The sequence below is a fragment of the Diplotaxodon limnothrissa genome, linkage group LG10, assembly GCF_057381915.1.
Source record: "Diplotaxodon limnothrissa isolate DT_005_m linkage group LG10, D_limnothrissa_male_GT1.1, whole genome shotgun sequence".
Lineage (NCBI taxonomy): Eukaryota > Metazoa > Chordata > Actinopteri > Cichliformes > Cichlidae > Diplotaxodon > Diplotaxodon limnothrissa.
Genome location: NC_140605.1, coordinates 11300638 through 11317594, shown reverse-complemented (window position 1 = coordinate 11317594; position 16957 = coordinate 11300638). Strand labels below are relative to the sequence as shown.

General features: G+C 41.9%; 1 protein-coding gene across 1 annotated transcript in view; it reads right to left on the bottom strand.

Annotated features, from left to right (window-relative positions):
• The window catches only part of gabra3 (gamma-aminobutyric acid type A receptor subunit alpha3), a 78778-nt gene that overhangs the window by 36776 nt on the left and 25045 nt on the right, over positions 1-16957 (bottom strand). Inside the window, exons 2-3 of the mRNA XM_085363513.1 lie at positions 8113-8234; positions 2549-2616 (exon numbers count right to left, since the gene is read on the bottom strand). Of these exons, the coding sequence (XP_085219639.1) occupies positions 2549-2616; positions 8113-8234 (190 nt within the window). The remainder of the gene's footprint in view (positions 1-2548; positions 2617-8112; positions 8235-16957) is intronic.

The following is a 16957-nucleotide window of genomic DNA, read 5'->3' as shown; positions in this document are numbered from 1 at the left end:
AATTTTCTGATTCTTCCAACAAATCTCTTCTTTTGTGTACTAATACTGACATTTAATTACTTCATCTCATTTAATTATATTTCATTTACAGTGGGGCAAAAAAGTATTTAGTCAGCCACCGATTGTGCAAGTTCCCCCACCTAAAATGATGACAGAGGTCAGTAATTTGCACCAGTGGTACACTTCAACTGTGAGAGACAGAATGTGAAAAAAAAATCCATGAATCCACATGGTAGGATTTGTAAAGAATTTATTCGTAAATTAGGGTGGAAAATAAGTATTTGGTCAATAACAAAAATACAACTCAATACTTTGTAACATAACCTTTGTTGGCAATAACAGAGGTCAAACGTTTACTATAGGTCTTCACCAGGTTTGCACACACAGTAGCTGGTATTTTGGCCCATTCCTCCATGCAGATCTTCTCGAGAGCAGTGATGTTTTGGGGCCGTCGCCGAGCAACACGGACTTTCAACTCCCGCCACAGATTTTCTATGGGGTCGAGGTCTGGAGACTGGCTAGGCCACTCCAGGACTTTCAAATGCTTCTTACGGAGCCACTCCTTTGTTGCCCGGGCGGTGTGTTTTGGATCATTGTCATGTTGGAAGACCCAGCCTCGTTTCATCTTCAAAGTTCTCACTGATGGAAGGAGGTTTTGGCTCAAAATCTCACGATACATGGCCCCATTCATTCTGTCCTTAACACGGATCAGTCGTCCTGTCCCCTTGGCAGAAAAACAGCCCCATAGCATGATGTTTCCACCCCCATGCTTCACAGTAGGTATGGTGTTCTTGGGATGCAACTCAGTATTCTTCTTCCTCCAAACACGACGAGTTGAGTTTATACCAAAAAGTTCTACTTTGGTTTCATCTGACCACATGACATTCTCCCAATCCTCTGCTGTATCATCCATGTGCTCTCTGGCAAACTTCAGACGGGCCTGGACATGCACTGGCTTCAGCAGCGGAACACGTCTGGCACTGCGGGATTTGATTCCCTGCCGTTGTAGTGTGTTACTGATGGTGACCTTTGTTACTTTGGTCCCAGCTCTCTGCAGGTCATTCGCCAGGTCCCCCCGTGTGGTTCTGGGATCTTTGCTCACCGTTCTCATGATCATTTTGACCCCACGGGATGAGATCTTGCGTGGAGCCCCAGATCGTGGGAGATTATCAGTGGTCTTGTATGTCTTCCATTTTCTGATGATTGCTCCCACAGTTGATTTTTTCACACCAAGCTGCTTGCCTATTGTAGATTCACTCTTCCCAGTCTGGTGCAGGTCTACAATACTTTTCCTGGTGTCCTTCGAAAGCTCTTTGGTCTTGGCCATGGCGGAGTTTGGAGTCTGACTGTTTAAGGCTGTGGACAGGTGTCTTTTATACAGATGATGAGTTCAAACAGGTGCCATTCATACAGGTAACGAGTGGGGGACAGAAAAGCGTCTTACAGAAGACGTTACAGGTCTGTGAGGGCCAGAGATTTTCCATGTTTGAGGTGACCAAATACTTATTTTCCACCCTGATTTACGAATAAATTCTTTACAAATCCTACCATGTGAATTCATGGATTTTTTTTTCACATTCTGTCTCTCACAGTTGAAGTGTACCTCTGGTGCAAATTACTGACCTCTGTCATCATTTTAAGTGGGGGAACTTGCACAATCGGTGGCTGACTAAATACTTTTTTGCCCCACTGTACTTATCTAATTATATACAGATATACACCCACTCATTTTATTTGTGTCTTTGTTACCCGGCACACTTAACCATGACAGCATGAATATTTATGTGTCTCTGTACTCTACAGTTGAGTTAGTTAACATAAAGAACATCTGTCATATACCATTAAGGAAGTAAAGCCGTTCACCTTTAACATCCTCTGTAACCATCTTCACACAAGTTTATGACATCCTCAGGAGATCCTCATCGACTCGCGTTCGAGTCTGACAGTGTGAACACAAGCTGCTGTAGAGGAGCTACGCTTAGAGCCCCAGAACAGAGTGAAGCAGAGCTCCAGTGAGACCGAAACACTCAAAGTTTGGGAAAAACGCACTAATCTTGCTATGTCATGCAGGCTGTCAAGCCAGCTCTGTGCTCAGCCTCGGAAACAAACCCAGAGCTCAAGGCGGTCAATTAGAGCTGCATGATCAAATATGTCAAATGCTGTACAGGGTCTCATGACAACGCATAAAAATTCTCAGGCAATTGCTGCTTAAAGAGGGTCATCTGAGGCTTTTAAAGGCTGTGTTTTACAGGGAGACCACTTTGACAAGGAAAAGCACCATCCGAAAGTTGTCTGCTAGTATATAACATAAATATATGTACACAAAACCATTACTACTACTACTAATAATAATAATAAAAAATGCATGAATAGCTAAGACCAACAAATCCAACATCCTCTACAAGGACCTTGAAGCAAAGATGCTTACACAATCCAAATGCCACACTAAGCACCTCTGCCAAACAGTAACAGGTAAAGGGATGAAAGCCTTCTTAGGTTTGATGATTCTGATCAGAGTGAGGAGGAAGCTGAGGAAACTGATACTCACCATGTCTGTATCTGAAACGGGTCCAAAACTCGTGACATAGATGTTTGTCCTCACTTCTGTTACGCTCTCTGAGGAAAAGAGACAACGAGGACCAGAACACATTACGGTCATTACTCAGTCTGTACACAAAAAAAGCATTGCTGGAGCTCTGTCTTTGTTAAGCTGATTGTTTGTGTGCATGACAGTGAAGTTTGCTGGTTGGATTTTAACTAAGCTACCTTAGAAAAAGCCTAGAGTATTAAACGGTTAGAGAAACACCCCAATTTGAAGGAAAAAAAATAAAACAAATGCAGAAGACTTATGCATGCTCAGGGAGGAATTTGTGTCCTCCTGGACGGCTTAATACCTGGATTCAAACTGTCTTTATGGATCATTTCATCAAATCCGTGTTCTTGTAGCACAGGCTGCTGGTTTAAGAACATAATGCTACACCAATAATATAAGACATTTTCTAAAATACACACAGCACTGGCTATAACAGTCCTAAGGATTTGGCCCAGGAGTTGTTGTTTGTTTTTTTTCCTTCTTCCTTGACCTCAATTCGGAGGCAAAATGTTGCTGCGAGCAGCTTCACAGATGCTTCTGAAAGTTATCCATTCAGTAAAACTACCATTTGTTTGGCTCAAGCTCGTTTTTGACCACTGAGGCATAAAATTTGCTTTGGGCCACGCCCAAGTCTGTATCTTCAGAGATGAGATTCCCTTTTGACCCAAAATGATTTTAGTCAGCCTTAAAGGACTACTGGCTCAGGAATAATATGCAGCAGCTTAACATTAAGCATTTTTTAACTCAGATAATGTACACATGTTTTGCAGTTACACACACATACAAACACTGAGTCTGATTCTGTCATAACTCTATAAGACTTTCTACTGTGTCTATTCTTAAGGAAGATGTATTTCTTCAGTTTTAATGACATGCATCCTTGCATGTTATGTAACAATAAAAGCCCCATAATTGCTTTTCTGTCATAATGATTTATAGATGATTCCTGAATTTGCAACACCGATCACACTGATCATTATACGGCATGCTAGTGCAGACCTTTAATTGTGATATGAAATATGCGATGTGGAAGGATTGTTTCCAAACACGTCACTAATGATTTTAACATCGCATTAAGTAGGGCATGAGATGAAAGTCATGACAGATCAAAATTTGCCCTCTTCAGTGTGGGCTGAATCAGCTCCTCTGGGGTAACCGTGTAAAGCAGGCTCTTGGGCCGCTGGCGAGACAAATAGCTGCTCCCGGTGGTGCAACGACTAGAGAGTGATGAGGCTTTTCTCCAAAAGTGAATGGATCCTCGCTCTAACTGTGTCCCAGATCTAAATGGCCACCCACAGGTGAGGTCTTTAATCCTTTAGCAAAGACCCCCCCCTTTCCATCCCAAGGGAGGAGATCCACTTCCACATTAATCATTTCTGTGACTCAAATAGCTCTCACAAATACACGATTATCACAACACCAAGTCAGCAGTTTGCATGGAAGACATAGGCAGGGGAACAGAATGATTTGCCCTGTTTCTGTTTACAACAAAGCACTGGAGCATAGGGCAGAGCTAATAGATGCTGCTGAAAATAAAATGAAATGGCATTTTTCCAGTTTCTGCCCAGTCTGCTTGTCTGAGATGGTCCCACATGACTGTTTTTTCAGAAGGCATGGGGTGGCCAGCAGGAGGAAGATTGGTGCTTTTCTTCTTGTGCAGGCAGCAGCTTTAGACATTAAAGCGTCCCTGCTATACAAAAGCGTGGCGCCTGGTCTGTGTGAAGGGCAGATGCTCCTAATCTAATCTGCAGATTTAAACCTGTGTCAAATAGTTTTACAATATTTTACATTTAAAATACATTTTAAAATATATCATAAAATGTTAAATTTATAATTTATATATTTTATACATTCCTGTCATATTTTTGATGAATAAAGAAATAAGAGGATAATAAATGTCACCACCTTCCTGTCTATTAAATATCAAAGAGGATTTCAAATATGAAAAATTCAAACAGGTCCCCATTCTGTGCCTTCATAAAAAGTAATAAAGCTATGATACACCAGTGCATAAAGCAACTTTAGAAATATGTACAGCTATGGCACCCTACTTACATACAAATAACTGACATATTTTAACCAATCAGAATCATTTCAGCTTCAGTCCTACTATTTGCTTTGCTTAGTGACAATTTTCCTAAAGAACTGTGAGTAAAGAGGTGTTGATAGAATTGTGCTTTAACCTATAGGCAGTCACTTCTGTACAGAGAGACACCTGATCATCTGTTTTGCCTTTGGAGATGGGAATATAACACGAACAACCTATGTTTGGTTCCTTTTCCTGGTTACTGCCACAGAGCCCGAGTCATCCAGCATGGTAGGCCTGTTGCCCAGTAGGTATGCTCATGGCATGTGAATCAAGCAGTAGAGCAGAATTGGACATTCCAGCTGACTGGCTGAGAAATGGTAAAGCACGTTTGAGCATGTGGGCTTGCTGTTGTCCTTTAGGGCACGGATATTTGGATGAAATGGCATCAATTAGTGGGATTTCCACTGACGTGTGTGCTTATTTGCCATTTGGGCATGATTGAACAAAGATGTTCACCCAAGGGAACGCACTTTTCCACAAGAGTGATGTAAAAAAAAAAATGCTCCGTATTGTCCACTAGCAGTGCATAGTGTCAGTTTGGTTTCATGAAGCCAAAAACCTTCAGTTGAGAAGAAAATTGAAGTTTCAGCTACACTAGTCTAATATCTGATATTTACACCACAAAGAAAATGTCAGTAGTTTGTTTGAATATATACATTTAGAAAAGAGCAACATGAAAATTGCATAAGGATATATAAAATAACCTGCACCCTGTGCATGTTGGGCCAATGGCACCTGTAAGTATGTGTGCTGATGAACAGGAGTGTGCTACAGGCTTAGAAGTTTATAACCTTCATAAATATGTGTCAGGCACTGCTGCAGCAACTGCTGACTGTGTTGATAAGGGGCCAAATTAGCCTTCCGACCTCACCTAACTCACTTCCTCAAGCACCAGTTTGAGATGTAGAACATGACACATATCAGTTATGTAACAGTTTTTTTTTAAAGAAAAAAATATATCAATTCTATTTATAAATAAATGTGTCTCCTATACATCTGGACTGAACCACAGTGTTCAGTTGGATCAATAAGTGCCTCAGTGAAGCATAGAAATGCTGCTCCTTAGACCTGCTCTTTTGACTAAACATAGTCAAAAGACATACAGTGGGGCAAAAAAGTATTTAGTCAGCCACCGATTGTGCAAGTTCCCCCACCTAAAATGATGACAGAGGTCAGTAATTTGCACCAGAGGTACACTTCAACTGTGAGAGACAGAATGTGAAAAAAAAATCCATGAATTCACATGGTAGGATTTGTAAAGAATTTATTCGTAAATCAGGGTGGAAAATAAGTATTTGGTCACCTCAAACAAGGAAAATCTCTGGCTCTCACAGACCTGTAACGTCTTCTGTAAGAAGCTTTTCTGTCCCCCACTCGTTACCTGTATGAATGGCACCTGTTTGAACTCATCATCTGTATAAAAGACACCTGTCCACAGCCTCAAACAGTCAGACTCCAAACTCCACCATGGCCAAGACCAAAGAGCTTTCGAAGGACACCAGGAAAAGTATTGTAGACCTGCACCAGACTGGGAAGAGTGAATCTACAATAGGCAAGCAGCTTGGTGTGAAAAAAATCAACTGTGGGAGCAATCATCAGAAAATGGAAGACATACAAGACCACTGATAATCTCCCTCGATCTGGGGCTCCACGCAAGATCTCATCCCGTGGGGTCAAAATGATCATGAGAACGGTGAGAAAAGATCCCAGAACCACACGGGGGGACCTGGTGAATGACCTGCAGAGAGCTGGGACCAAAGTAACAAAGGTCACCATCAGTAACACACTACAACGGCAGGGAATCAAATCCCGCAGTGCCAGACATGTTCCGCTGCTGAAGCCAATGCATGTCCAGGCCCGTCTGAAGTTTGCCAGAGAGCACATGGATGATACAGCAGAGGATTGGGAGAATGTCATGTGGTCAGATGAAACCAAAGTAGAACTTTTTGGTATAAACTCAACTCGTCGTGTTTGGAGGAAGAAGAATACTGAGTTGCATCCCAAGAACACCATACCTACTGTGAAGCATGGGGGTGGAAACATCATGCTATGGGGCTGTTTTTCTGCCAAGGGGACAGGACGACTGATCCGTGTTAAGGACAGAATGAATGGGGCCATGTATCGTGAGATTTTGAGCCAAAACCTCCTTCCATCAGTGAGAACTTTGAAGATGAAACGAGGCTGGGTCTTCCAACATGACAATGATCCAAAACACACCGCCCGGGCAACAAAGGAGTGGCTCCGTAAGAAGCATTTGAAAGTCCTGGAGTGGCCTAGCCAGTCTCCAGACCTCAACCCCATAGAAAATCTGTGGCGGGAGTCGAAAGTCCGTGTTGCTCGGCGACAGCCCCAAAACATCACTGCTCTCGAGAAGATCTGCATGGAGGAATGGGCCAAAATACCAGCTACTGTGTGTGCAAACCTGGTAAAGACCTATAGTAAACGTTTGACCTCTGTTATTGCCAACAAAGGTTATGTTACAAAGTATTGAGTTGTATTTTTGTTATTGACCAAATACTTATTTTCCACCCTGATTTACGAATAAATTCTTTACAAATCCTACCATGTGGATTCATGGATTTTTTTTTTCACATTCTGTCTCTCACAGTTGAAGTGTACCTCTGGTGCAAATTACTGACCTCTGTCATCATTTTAGGTGGGGGAACTTGCACAATCGGTGGCTGACTAAATACTTTTTTGCCCCACTGTAATTAAGATTATTTTTCGCCAACCCTAATAATGGCTAAAGAGCCATAAATATCTGACACCTTGTAACCCATGCATTTAAGTCACAAGTTAAATAGATGGATTCATGCTTCACACACCCCTTGATTACAAAAACGCCAATAATTCAACTTCAACATTTTCTTTAACAGGACTCATATTCTATTACACAACTATGTTAATAAATTTTGCACTATAGCACTTTTTTCCCACTCCCTTAGGAAGATGTAAGTAATTCTATTCTGAAATGAAACAACTCCTGATATTTAAATTAAATGCGACTGTTACGCTTTATTCTACTGTACGCAATGATTCACGCATCAGGACGACAGCTTGAGGTTTACATCAAAGTTCTGTCTTTGCACAGCAAACATCACTCTGCAAAACACGATGATAATTTGCTACTTAAATCCAGAACTTACCCAGCACACCCACTCTATATTAACTAATATTAATGGGAAAAAGCCACAACAGTGAAAGAAAAGTATGAAAATAAGTAAAATGACTTAATCTCACTTAATCTGCAAAAGAAGTTCAACTTAATCAAAAATAATCCATTTCATTAACGCAACAGGAAGGAAATGACATAGGACCTAGTAGATTAATTAATGTATTTAATGATTTTCAGCATTTGGGATTACAGTGTGATTAACATTTTTGTGTATCCATCATCAGTACAGCTGTTTAGGAACTAAGCACTGCTTACCTCCCAACCCGGGACGGAGCCTGTTGTCATATCCATCCAACAGCCTGTCTAAGATTCGGGTGAAAATGGTGATGTTGTCTTTACTGTCATCAGGCAACGGCTCTCTGTGTCCAACTACTGCCCTGCAGGGAAAAACAAGGAAAAGAAAGTGGAGTTCAAGAATAACAAAAGCTGTCAGATTTAGCAAAACCACTGATATGCTGACACTGCGTACAACAGTGTGAAAGCCTGCTGTTTGTTAGTATCTCCCACTGTCTCGACTGGGTGGACTCTCCGTTTTTAGAAAAAGAATACATTTATAGTAATGAGTTGTTTCCCAAAAAGAAAACACTCAGCAGCATTTTGTTAGAGAATTCATCATATGCTATCAACCATTAGTTATTAATTTACACGACCCACAATCCCCAACATAACAATACTGTAGTGAAATGAAAAGGCCACTATATGTGGAACAGTGATGAGTTAATGAGTACCATCTTTAATTAAGTTAAAATCCCCCTGGGAGCTGACCTATAATATAAAAGTAATCCTCGTCAACCACCCCTCCATGCCCACATGCACTCTTCCACATGCAGCCCTTCACACTTCTGTAAGGAAGGAAACGAATCGTGTATATTCCGTGAAAGATCCTCAAAGGAAATCCCAGAAAACTGGGAAACTGTGTTTTCTCTTGACTTTCTGTAGCTTAATGCCTGCTAAAATAACAAGTCAATATAAAGAGTCCACTGGAGCTACAGCATTATCCATTAAAACACTTACTGGGTGAAGGTCACCTCTTTAAATGTATGCAATTGTAATTATTATCAGCTCGGGGAGTTAGGGATCTTAAAAATGGCCTTCCTACACAAAACGCATCATAATTTTGAGGCATCTGGGCAAAGTACTTCAGTTTAGCTAAGTGGCCATTATGAGGGCATGTGTGGGCAATAAAAAATATCAATTAAGCATCAGGGTTCCTTCGTGTTCTAGCGATTATTCCCTCCATAATGTAGTGGCACTCATGTTGTACAATACACCAAGCATAAATGCTTTTAAAGCTTTACAAAATATGATAAAGTGCTGTTTTTATATTAGGCAGGTTGAAATGTGTAAACTCTGCCAGTTATACTTTATTCGGTGTTAAATTAAACATTAAAACCCTCTGGTTTATATAAAGGATACTGTGCTATCAATATTACAGGGAACTTTGTATTTATATTGATTATAAAGGTAATGTAATGCGGCACAGTTAGCACTTCTTTTACAATGTGTTTTTTATTGCTTTTAACTTTCTTTTATGTTCTGCATTAGTAGAGAAACCTTGACTGTTTACTAATCGATTTCCTAACATGTACTGGGGGCTGCGTTAAATTGTTGGCGCCTCACAGGGAAAGCATTTGGGTTGGGTGACTTTTACTGTGAAAAGCTAATGAAGCAAGATGGTTATTGCATAAAATGCATGTATGAAATAACAGTTTATTTTCTTTTTTGACAGTGGATCAGTTTTAATTATGGACGACAGTAATAGAAGTTTAATGGGGTGAGCTCTTAGATGAAGAGCCGGAGGCGAAAGACGGCACACCTCCACTGTCTGCAAATTACACTTCCAATTATTTGTGATTGACTCTTTGAAACATTGTTTGTTGGACTTCACAGTAAACAGAAACAAGTTGCTCTTGTGTGTTTTAAGTATTTAACTCATCTGAAAACTGCTCATTTTGAAATAAGAACACTGGGGGCCTTCTACCAGTACATTGCATAACTCTCACACAACACTACTGAGAAAAGTACTTGCAGCACTCAGTGATTTGTGTCTTTAATAACATAGCATTCAACATGTGCTGTAAAATCTTCCACTGAGGTCTCATACCATGTCTACAGTTAGGTTCATACTTTGTTTTCTGTTATTTTGAACATCACCAAATGCTGTGTTTCCTCAAGCAGCAAACAGTTGCTGCTTGTTTGTGCTTCTTTCGGCCTCCAGTTTTGTATTTAACAGCAGAAAAGCAAGCTCTTTATTGGACTGAGATCAGGTAACTGACTTGGCCACTGAAGAATTTCTCATTTCTCTGCCTTGAGAAACTCTAGGGTTGTTTTTGCAGATTGCTTTGGGTCAGTATCCATTTACAATGTGAAGTCCTGTCAGTTTTACAGCTTCTGGTTGAAAAGTTCATCTTGGTTTTATCTGTCCAATGAGTTTATTTTTTTCAGAACTTTGAAATGTCTTGTTCGAGAGCTGTTTGAAACCAGTGGTTTCACTTGGGCAGCAAACAGCTTACAGCCAATTGTCCGACTGGTTTTGAGCCTGAGGCTCAAGTAAAAATGGCTCCAATTACTAAACAGTTACTAATTTGTTGTAAACCCTTAAATTAAAGCTGGAAAGTATGCCCTTCAATCACATCTTGGTTGTTTGATTTAAAATTCACTGAGGTTGTGTACAAAAGTTGTGCACCTGGGACTAACTGTATGACCACGACAGGTTCACAGGTTTGGCTGTACCCCCAAGTATTAACAGCACATGCTCAGAAAGTCCCAAGAAAGTCGGAAACTTTCAGAGGGTTCATATCACTTCCCCGGGTGAAAACCTTCCTCAGTTATGAAACTTGTGCTGAAATGCTGCTGGTAATTTTAGCATTCAGGGTGGCAGCAGAGGGACGAGTTGAGACTTCACAATAAAATCAAATAGGGCCCAAAAAAGTTGTCTACCCAGAGGAAAAATGTAAAATGGAAGAAATTGCCTCTGCAGCAATCTCCCTTGATAGACTTGATGATGCCAAGCAGGCGCAAGTACACCGAGTTCACTAAGTGCACGTTTTGTTTGAACAACGACAGTGGTGTTTTTGTGCATTTCTGCTGTAACTGCACAAGATTTAAAAAAATCATTAATCTTCTTCTCGTTTTGTTGACATGACACAACTGGAATTTCTGTTCGTCTTTCCTTTTCATGCCCTCATAAATGGACACTCTTTTCTATGCTGTATATTAGTTATTGTAACAAAATTGACTCTTCTAGTATGACTCATCATTTTACCATTAAAAAAATATTTTAAAAAAAGACAAAATCTGATTACAATGGATTTCTTTTTACAACCGCGTCCATCAAAATGACAGAATCAAAACCTAATGCCACCTCTGCACCAAGGTGAACATGGAAAATAATAAAGAATGCAACTTCCAGAACCGAGGGCAAGTGATAAGACAGATGATGTCAGATGTTTGAGGCTTCGTAACTTGTGAGTGCACTCCACTGAGACCGAGCCTTTTAACTCCAAGCTCACGACTTGAACCCCATCGAGCAGGGCATGTTTTGATATATTCCAACTGTCAAATAAGCACCTACCTCTATAATTATGCTCTGGCAAAAAAATATATTAAAATATGACAGCATAACAGTGTACTCATAAATATTTGAATGAAGTAATACTGGATAATTCTGGATTTTCCATTCACGCAACTTATCAAAAATGGACAGGCATGTGTGTTTGAAGTAGCTCAGACACACCGAAAACACCAAAATACAAAAAAAGCTTTTAGAAATGGCTGGGAAGAGTTTAACTGCAATAGGTGATATCTCACTTAACATGAATCATATATCAAACAAAAAGCCTCTGTGGCCTCTCAGACGGCACCGATGGAAATTCAAAAATTAATGAGAACCCCTTAGTCGCTAAGAAACCGTTCGAGCAACATCTGCTGCACAAATATCCACTTCAGAAAAAAAACAAAGCAAATGTGTGGCGTGTAGCATCTGCATGTTTAACTGAAACACACACGCTTTCTGTGACACACACACACACACAAAAACACACACTCTTGTAACCTCTTCCAGTAGGCGCCAGCTGTTTAAATTCACTGATGAGGACTAAAGAAATGGGACATTCCCTCTGTATTTGACATCATTTTTATTGAAACACAGAGGTTTTATAATCGTGCCAGCTGCTGTTTCACTCCCTCAACCCCCTTCATTATTCACACCATCTCAACACAAGCACATGAATCCAATTTTAAAAGAAGCACAAAGAACCAAACAGCCATTATATCTGCACATAACACGATGTTTGAATTTCGGGGGGGGGGGGGGGGGGGGGGGGAGTTGCAATAGGAGCAAAAAGACCCCCGGAAAAAACAATTACTGCTGTATGTCTTAGTTTCGTGTCAACGCCAAATTTGACAAATACTTTCTTTTATTAAACATTGATATTAGTCATAGGCTCAGCATATAAATACTGTTAATTATTAATGACTTCCAGGATGTCTGATCGCATTATTCTGTGTAGCTACTCTAAAGTTGGACTTTGATGGTTAAAAGTGAATTATGAATATTTGAACATGAGATGAGTGATATTTACCGATGCTGTGTGAAGACAGCCCGGAAAACTATCAGTAAAAGGCCCCAATTCATCATCAGATCAGTTTGCAACAGAATTGTGAGAATTAATTAATTTTCATTAGTGGCTGCAGGAAGACATGGAAAGATTAGTTGGACCTCGTACTTTTTAATTCTTATTGACCATTTTCATATCAAATGAGTGACTAACACAGACTAACACGAGCCACTTGTGACATTGAACACAAGTGGCTCGTGTTTTATTTACTGAGGCAGTGACTGTAAATGAAACCGATATGACTGCTCTAAAAAAGGTGCAGTGCGCTAGCGCTCGGAGCTTCGGCTTGTATTCTTCTCCAGCCTGAGCAGGTTTAATAATAAGGATAAGTGGAAACAGCTGTGTGGGTGTGCAGGACCTTTAAGCTAACAATGGGCCTTTTTCACAGTGGGTACTTGACTTGTATCTAGGAAGAGCACAGGTGTTACAACTAACTTTAACAATGGCTCTGTTATATCGTGCTGCAGAAAACGGCATGGCAGCAGCAGGAGCCTGAAACAGGAGCAGATAAATGGTATTCAATTCAAAAGGATAACAAACGTCTGTGCTTTGTAGTTCTTTGTTCAATTTGCAAAATTATCCATATGAAAAATGCATTTGAAATTCTCGTTATCCATTTTATTTTCCTGGTTGCTTCACTTCATTTGTAACATCGCCACCTGGTTCTTTGCTTTGTTTTGTCTGTGGGAGTGGACTGTACCAGTTTCCGGGGGTGTCTAAACCCACTAACTTGACGAAAATATGACGTAATATGTGCATTTGAACACATGTTAATTTATCAGCAACACTAAGGCATTAAATGTTAACTCGTGGACTGGATCCAAAGGCCAGTGAAGTATTGTTGATGAGAGGACACAGAGTAACCTTCAAAGCGCCCACCTTGAGCATGTCCTCTCTTTCCACACCGCAGAGGGTTTGAATATATTGTGTATTTAACGATCCTTATATCTGAGTTACAATGACTAGCTACTGCTAGTTAAATGAATAGACAGAGAAATGTAAGTAAAGACTTGTTAGTTGCAGTCTATTACTGCCTACATGACAATGGTACAGTCCATGTTTTTTTCATGTAAAATATCCATTTGTCTATTTATTTAAAAGGGTGGTGTAAGCCCATTTTTATGTTATTTATTTTGATGACACAAATTAAAAAAAGAATTGAACTGTGAAGTGTTACACTGAATGATTACTTGTTAACAACCATTAACAGGAGTCACTCTGTGCTTTTGGTCCTCTTGATAGCCGATTCCTACATATTTTCCACAAAAAGTCTCAGTTTCCCCACACTGCACAATTGCTCACTTACATGAAAAGGCAGACAGTGAGCTGCTATATCTCAAAATCCAGACAGTAATTAATATTTGTACACAACAGCACTACACTCCCTGTTAAAGTGATGACGACTGACTATTTTCTATAGACAGGAAACAAACTTGCATGGACTTTTGCAGAGCTTTATCCTCGATGTTTAGGAGCAGCAAGCACACAGTGTTGCAGAAACAGATTATAGTAAAGCATTTTACAGCCCTGAAATTAAAAACCCAACGCTGCAGCATTTGTCACCAAATTAATGATATCAAAAACGCCGACTCACTGGAGCGGCGAATGGTGCACGTTAACCTGAGGTTGGTGTTACCATAGTTTTAAAATATTTAAAGCCTAAATTATAATATTTAATCACTTTAATTTAGTTTGGATTTTTGGCTTAGATTTTGACTGAGTACTTTTGCAGAGAAAGCTTTAATTTGGAATTTAAATTGGCTGTTTTGTCACTTCCATGGTTGCAGTACAAGGCAGGAGAGCGCATTAAAACCAAGCTGCTGGTGGCATATTTTCTGATGGCATCATTAGATGGGATAAACACGGGTATTAAATCAAGGGTATTCTGCCTCCTGGAGCACAAGGAAAAGTTTCTTTTTTTTTTTTTTTTTTTTTTTTTTGCCTGTCCCGTTTGGCTCTTTTGCCATCAGAATTGTTGTCTAAAGGCAAAGAAAGATGCCCAACGGATTTACTTTACCAAACTGACCATCCCAGCCTTGCCGTAATGGTCCATTTGATTCACCTTTTATTGTTTATTTTATTTTCACTTACTGAATACGGGACAGACTTGACTGGGGGAAAGAAGGGGAGAAAGAAAGAGGGAAAGAGAAACAGCTGAGAAGAGGGACGGGGGAGAAGGGCAAAAGACAAAAACCAACAGAACGGGCAGAGAAAAAAAAATGCATATATCAATCACCTGGATCACCTGCTGAGAAAGAAAAAAGAAAGCAAGCAGAAGAGAACAAGAGTAATAGAATAAACAACATCACAATGATATATGGGAATATGACAGTAAATACTAAATATTAAACATTATTGTGCAGCACATAAGATCAACAGAACACAGTGTGCTTTGAGGTAGGAGCCAAAAAGGGTGTAGTTTGTGGGTGTGATCACCCGTGTGTACACCTGTGAGCATGGACGCGCTTGTTTTTTGTTTTTTAAAAGGTTCCTTCATGTAATAATCTGCTAGAGGGTGTGGGGGGGGCCACAGCCCCGTCCTCCAGGGCGTGAAGCAGGTGTGGAGGAGATCAAAACTCCAGACATCCAGAGGCCCCCAGAACACAAGAGACCAAGGAAGACCAACAGAGGGGCAGCTGCGCCACTGTCCCGGAAAGAGCTGAGGAGAGTCCCAGATGAGGGCTCACTCAGCAGCCGCGGAGCAGAAGCCAGGGGGAGTTGCAGTGATGCGCCCGTGAGCTCCGCCGGCAGCCAGCTGCGCCTGAGTGACCGAGCCCCAGGCCGAGAGGCCGGGGGCACCCCACCTCCGAAGTGGCCCGAGCGAGCCCCAGGCTCCAGGCCCCGATAAGCGGCCGCCAAGGAGTGAGCCGGTGTGTACCTGGACGCCCATCCCCGGACACAAAGAACCACCAACGCACCGATGTCTGAGGGGGTCCGCCACTGGCAGGGGAAGTGGTGGTAGGGGGAGATAGGCCTCCAAACCTTGGAGGGCCTAAGATGTCCCCAGAGAGGTGGCGCCTGACACCCAACCTGACATATAGACACAGACATACAGGCACACACAGATACAAACATCCATTCCCACCCTCATGCTCTCATATACACTTACTCCACACTCAACCAACGTGGAGACAGACATAAAGAGACGTTGTACACACGATCACACTCCCCAAGCGTACTCTACAAACCGGGTCTAGGTGCCCCCACCCCTGGAGGGGGGAACTGCACCCAGACCCAGGTGGTGTTTCCCTTTTCCCTGCGGTGGGGGGAGGCAGACCGCCCCGACTCCGCAGCAGCAGGAAGGCTCCACACTCCAGACCGCAGTCGGACGGCCAACTCCTCCTCCTAGTCCTAGCCCCCCTGCTCCAGCAGGTCGCAGAGAATGGGGGTGAGAGAAGACTCCAAACCTCCCTCCATTTAAAACCCAGGAGGGCATGGAGCTACCTGCCAGAGAGCAGCAGGTAAGCGCATGGTCCCTCCTGCTAGCCCTCAATGTCTACGTGTATTTAAAATTGAGAGGTGGGCAACGATGCCAGGGGTGGGGTGTACACCCTGATGGTACTTTGGACTCCGTGTATCGTGCCCACCCCCAAGATCCTATATGTATGTGTAATGAGAGTGTGAGTAATGTGAATGTCTAAGTTGTGGGATAAAATTGAGGCAGAGGCAGCCAGAAGGGGACGGGGGGGGGGGGGGGGGGGGGGGGTAGCCTCCTCTGCACCCTGGTGACATACCCCTACTCCAAGGCCCTGCATGTGTGGGTGGTTGTGGTGGAGCGGGAAGAGGGAGGCAGCTGGAGATGGGGAGGGAAGGAAGGGAGGGGCAAGTTTCTAACCTAATCATATATGCGTAAACTTTTTGGGAAGTTTACTTTCTGTAGTAGACACTATGGATTTAAATGTTATCCTGTGAAAGTTTCTTAATTAGCAATGTTCTGTAAAAGGCGTCTCTTTAATTAATTATTACTTAGTCCCATTTCTGAAGGGCATCCCTGATTTCCAATATTCCTCAGCTGAAATGAAAGGGACTAAACATCAAAGGCCTTTGATACTTTTAGTGGCACACCATATTGTTTGTGAAAGCTAACCTCGATGTGGTCACTTTCTGCTGTAGTGTTAGCGTCTTACATGGATGACTGACACCCTGAGAAGAAGAAGCAGACTCGCTGGGCTGGTGGTGGGAACAAAATGCGTGTGGGCCCAGCAGTCTGAGTTAGTGGAACGGGCATGCACTGAGTGAGTGGACTGGCGCCAATCCAAGGTTAGTGCACTGAACCAGTCTGACAGGTGAAGGATTGCACTCTTGGCCGGGGAAGAGATGTAGTGTTGGTCTCCCAGGGCATGCTGGTGCCTGCTGGCAGCCAGAAGGTGTGGAATGAGCAGCGAGGCTGGAGGGAAGTGAGCGGTAATGAGAGCTGTTCGGGTGGCAGGAAGAGATGAAGGTGCTTCATGAGCTGACAGAGTGATGGCAAATAAACCTTA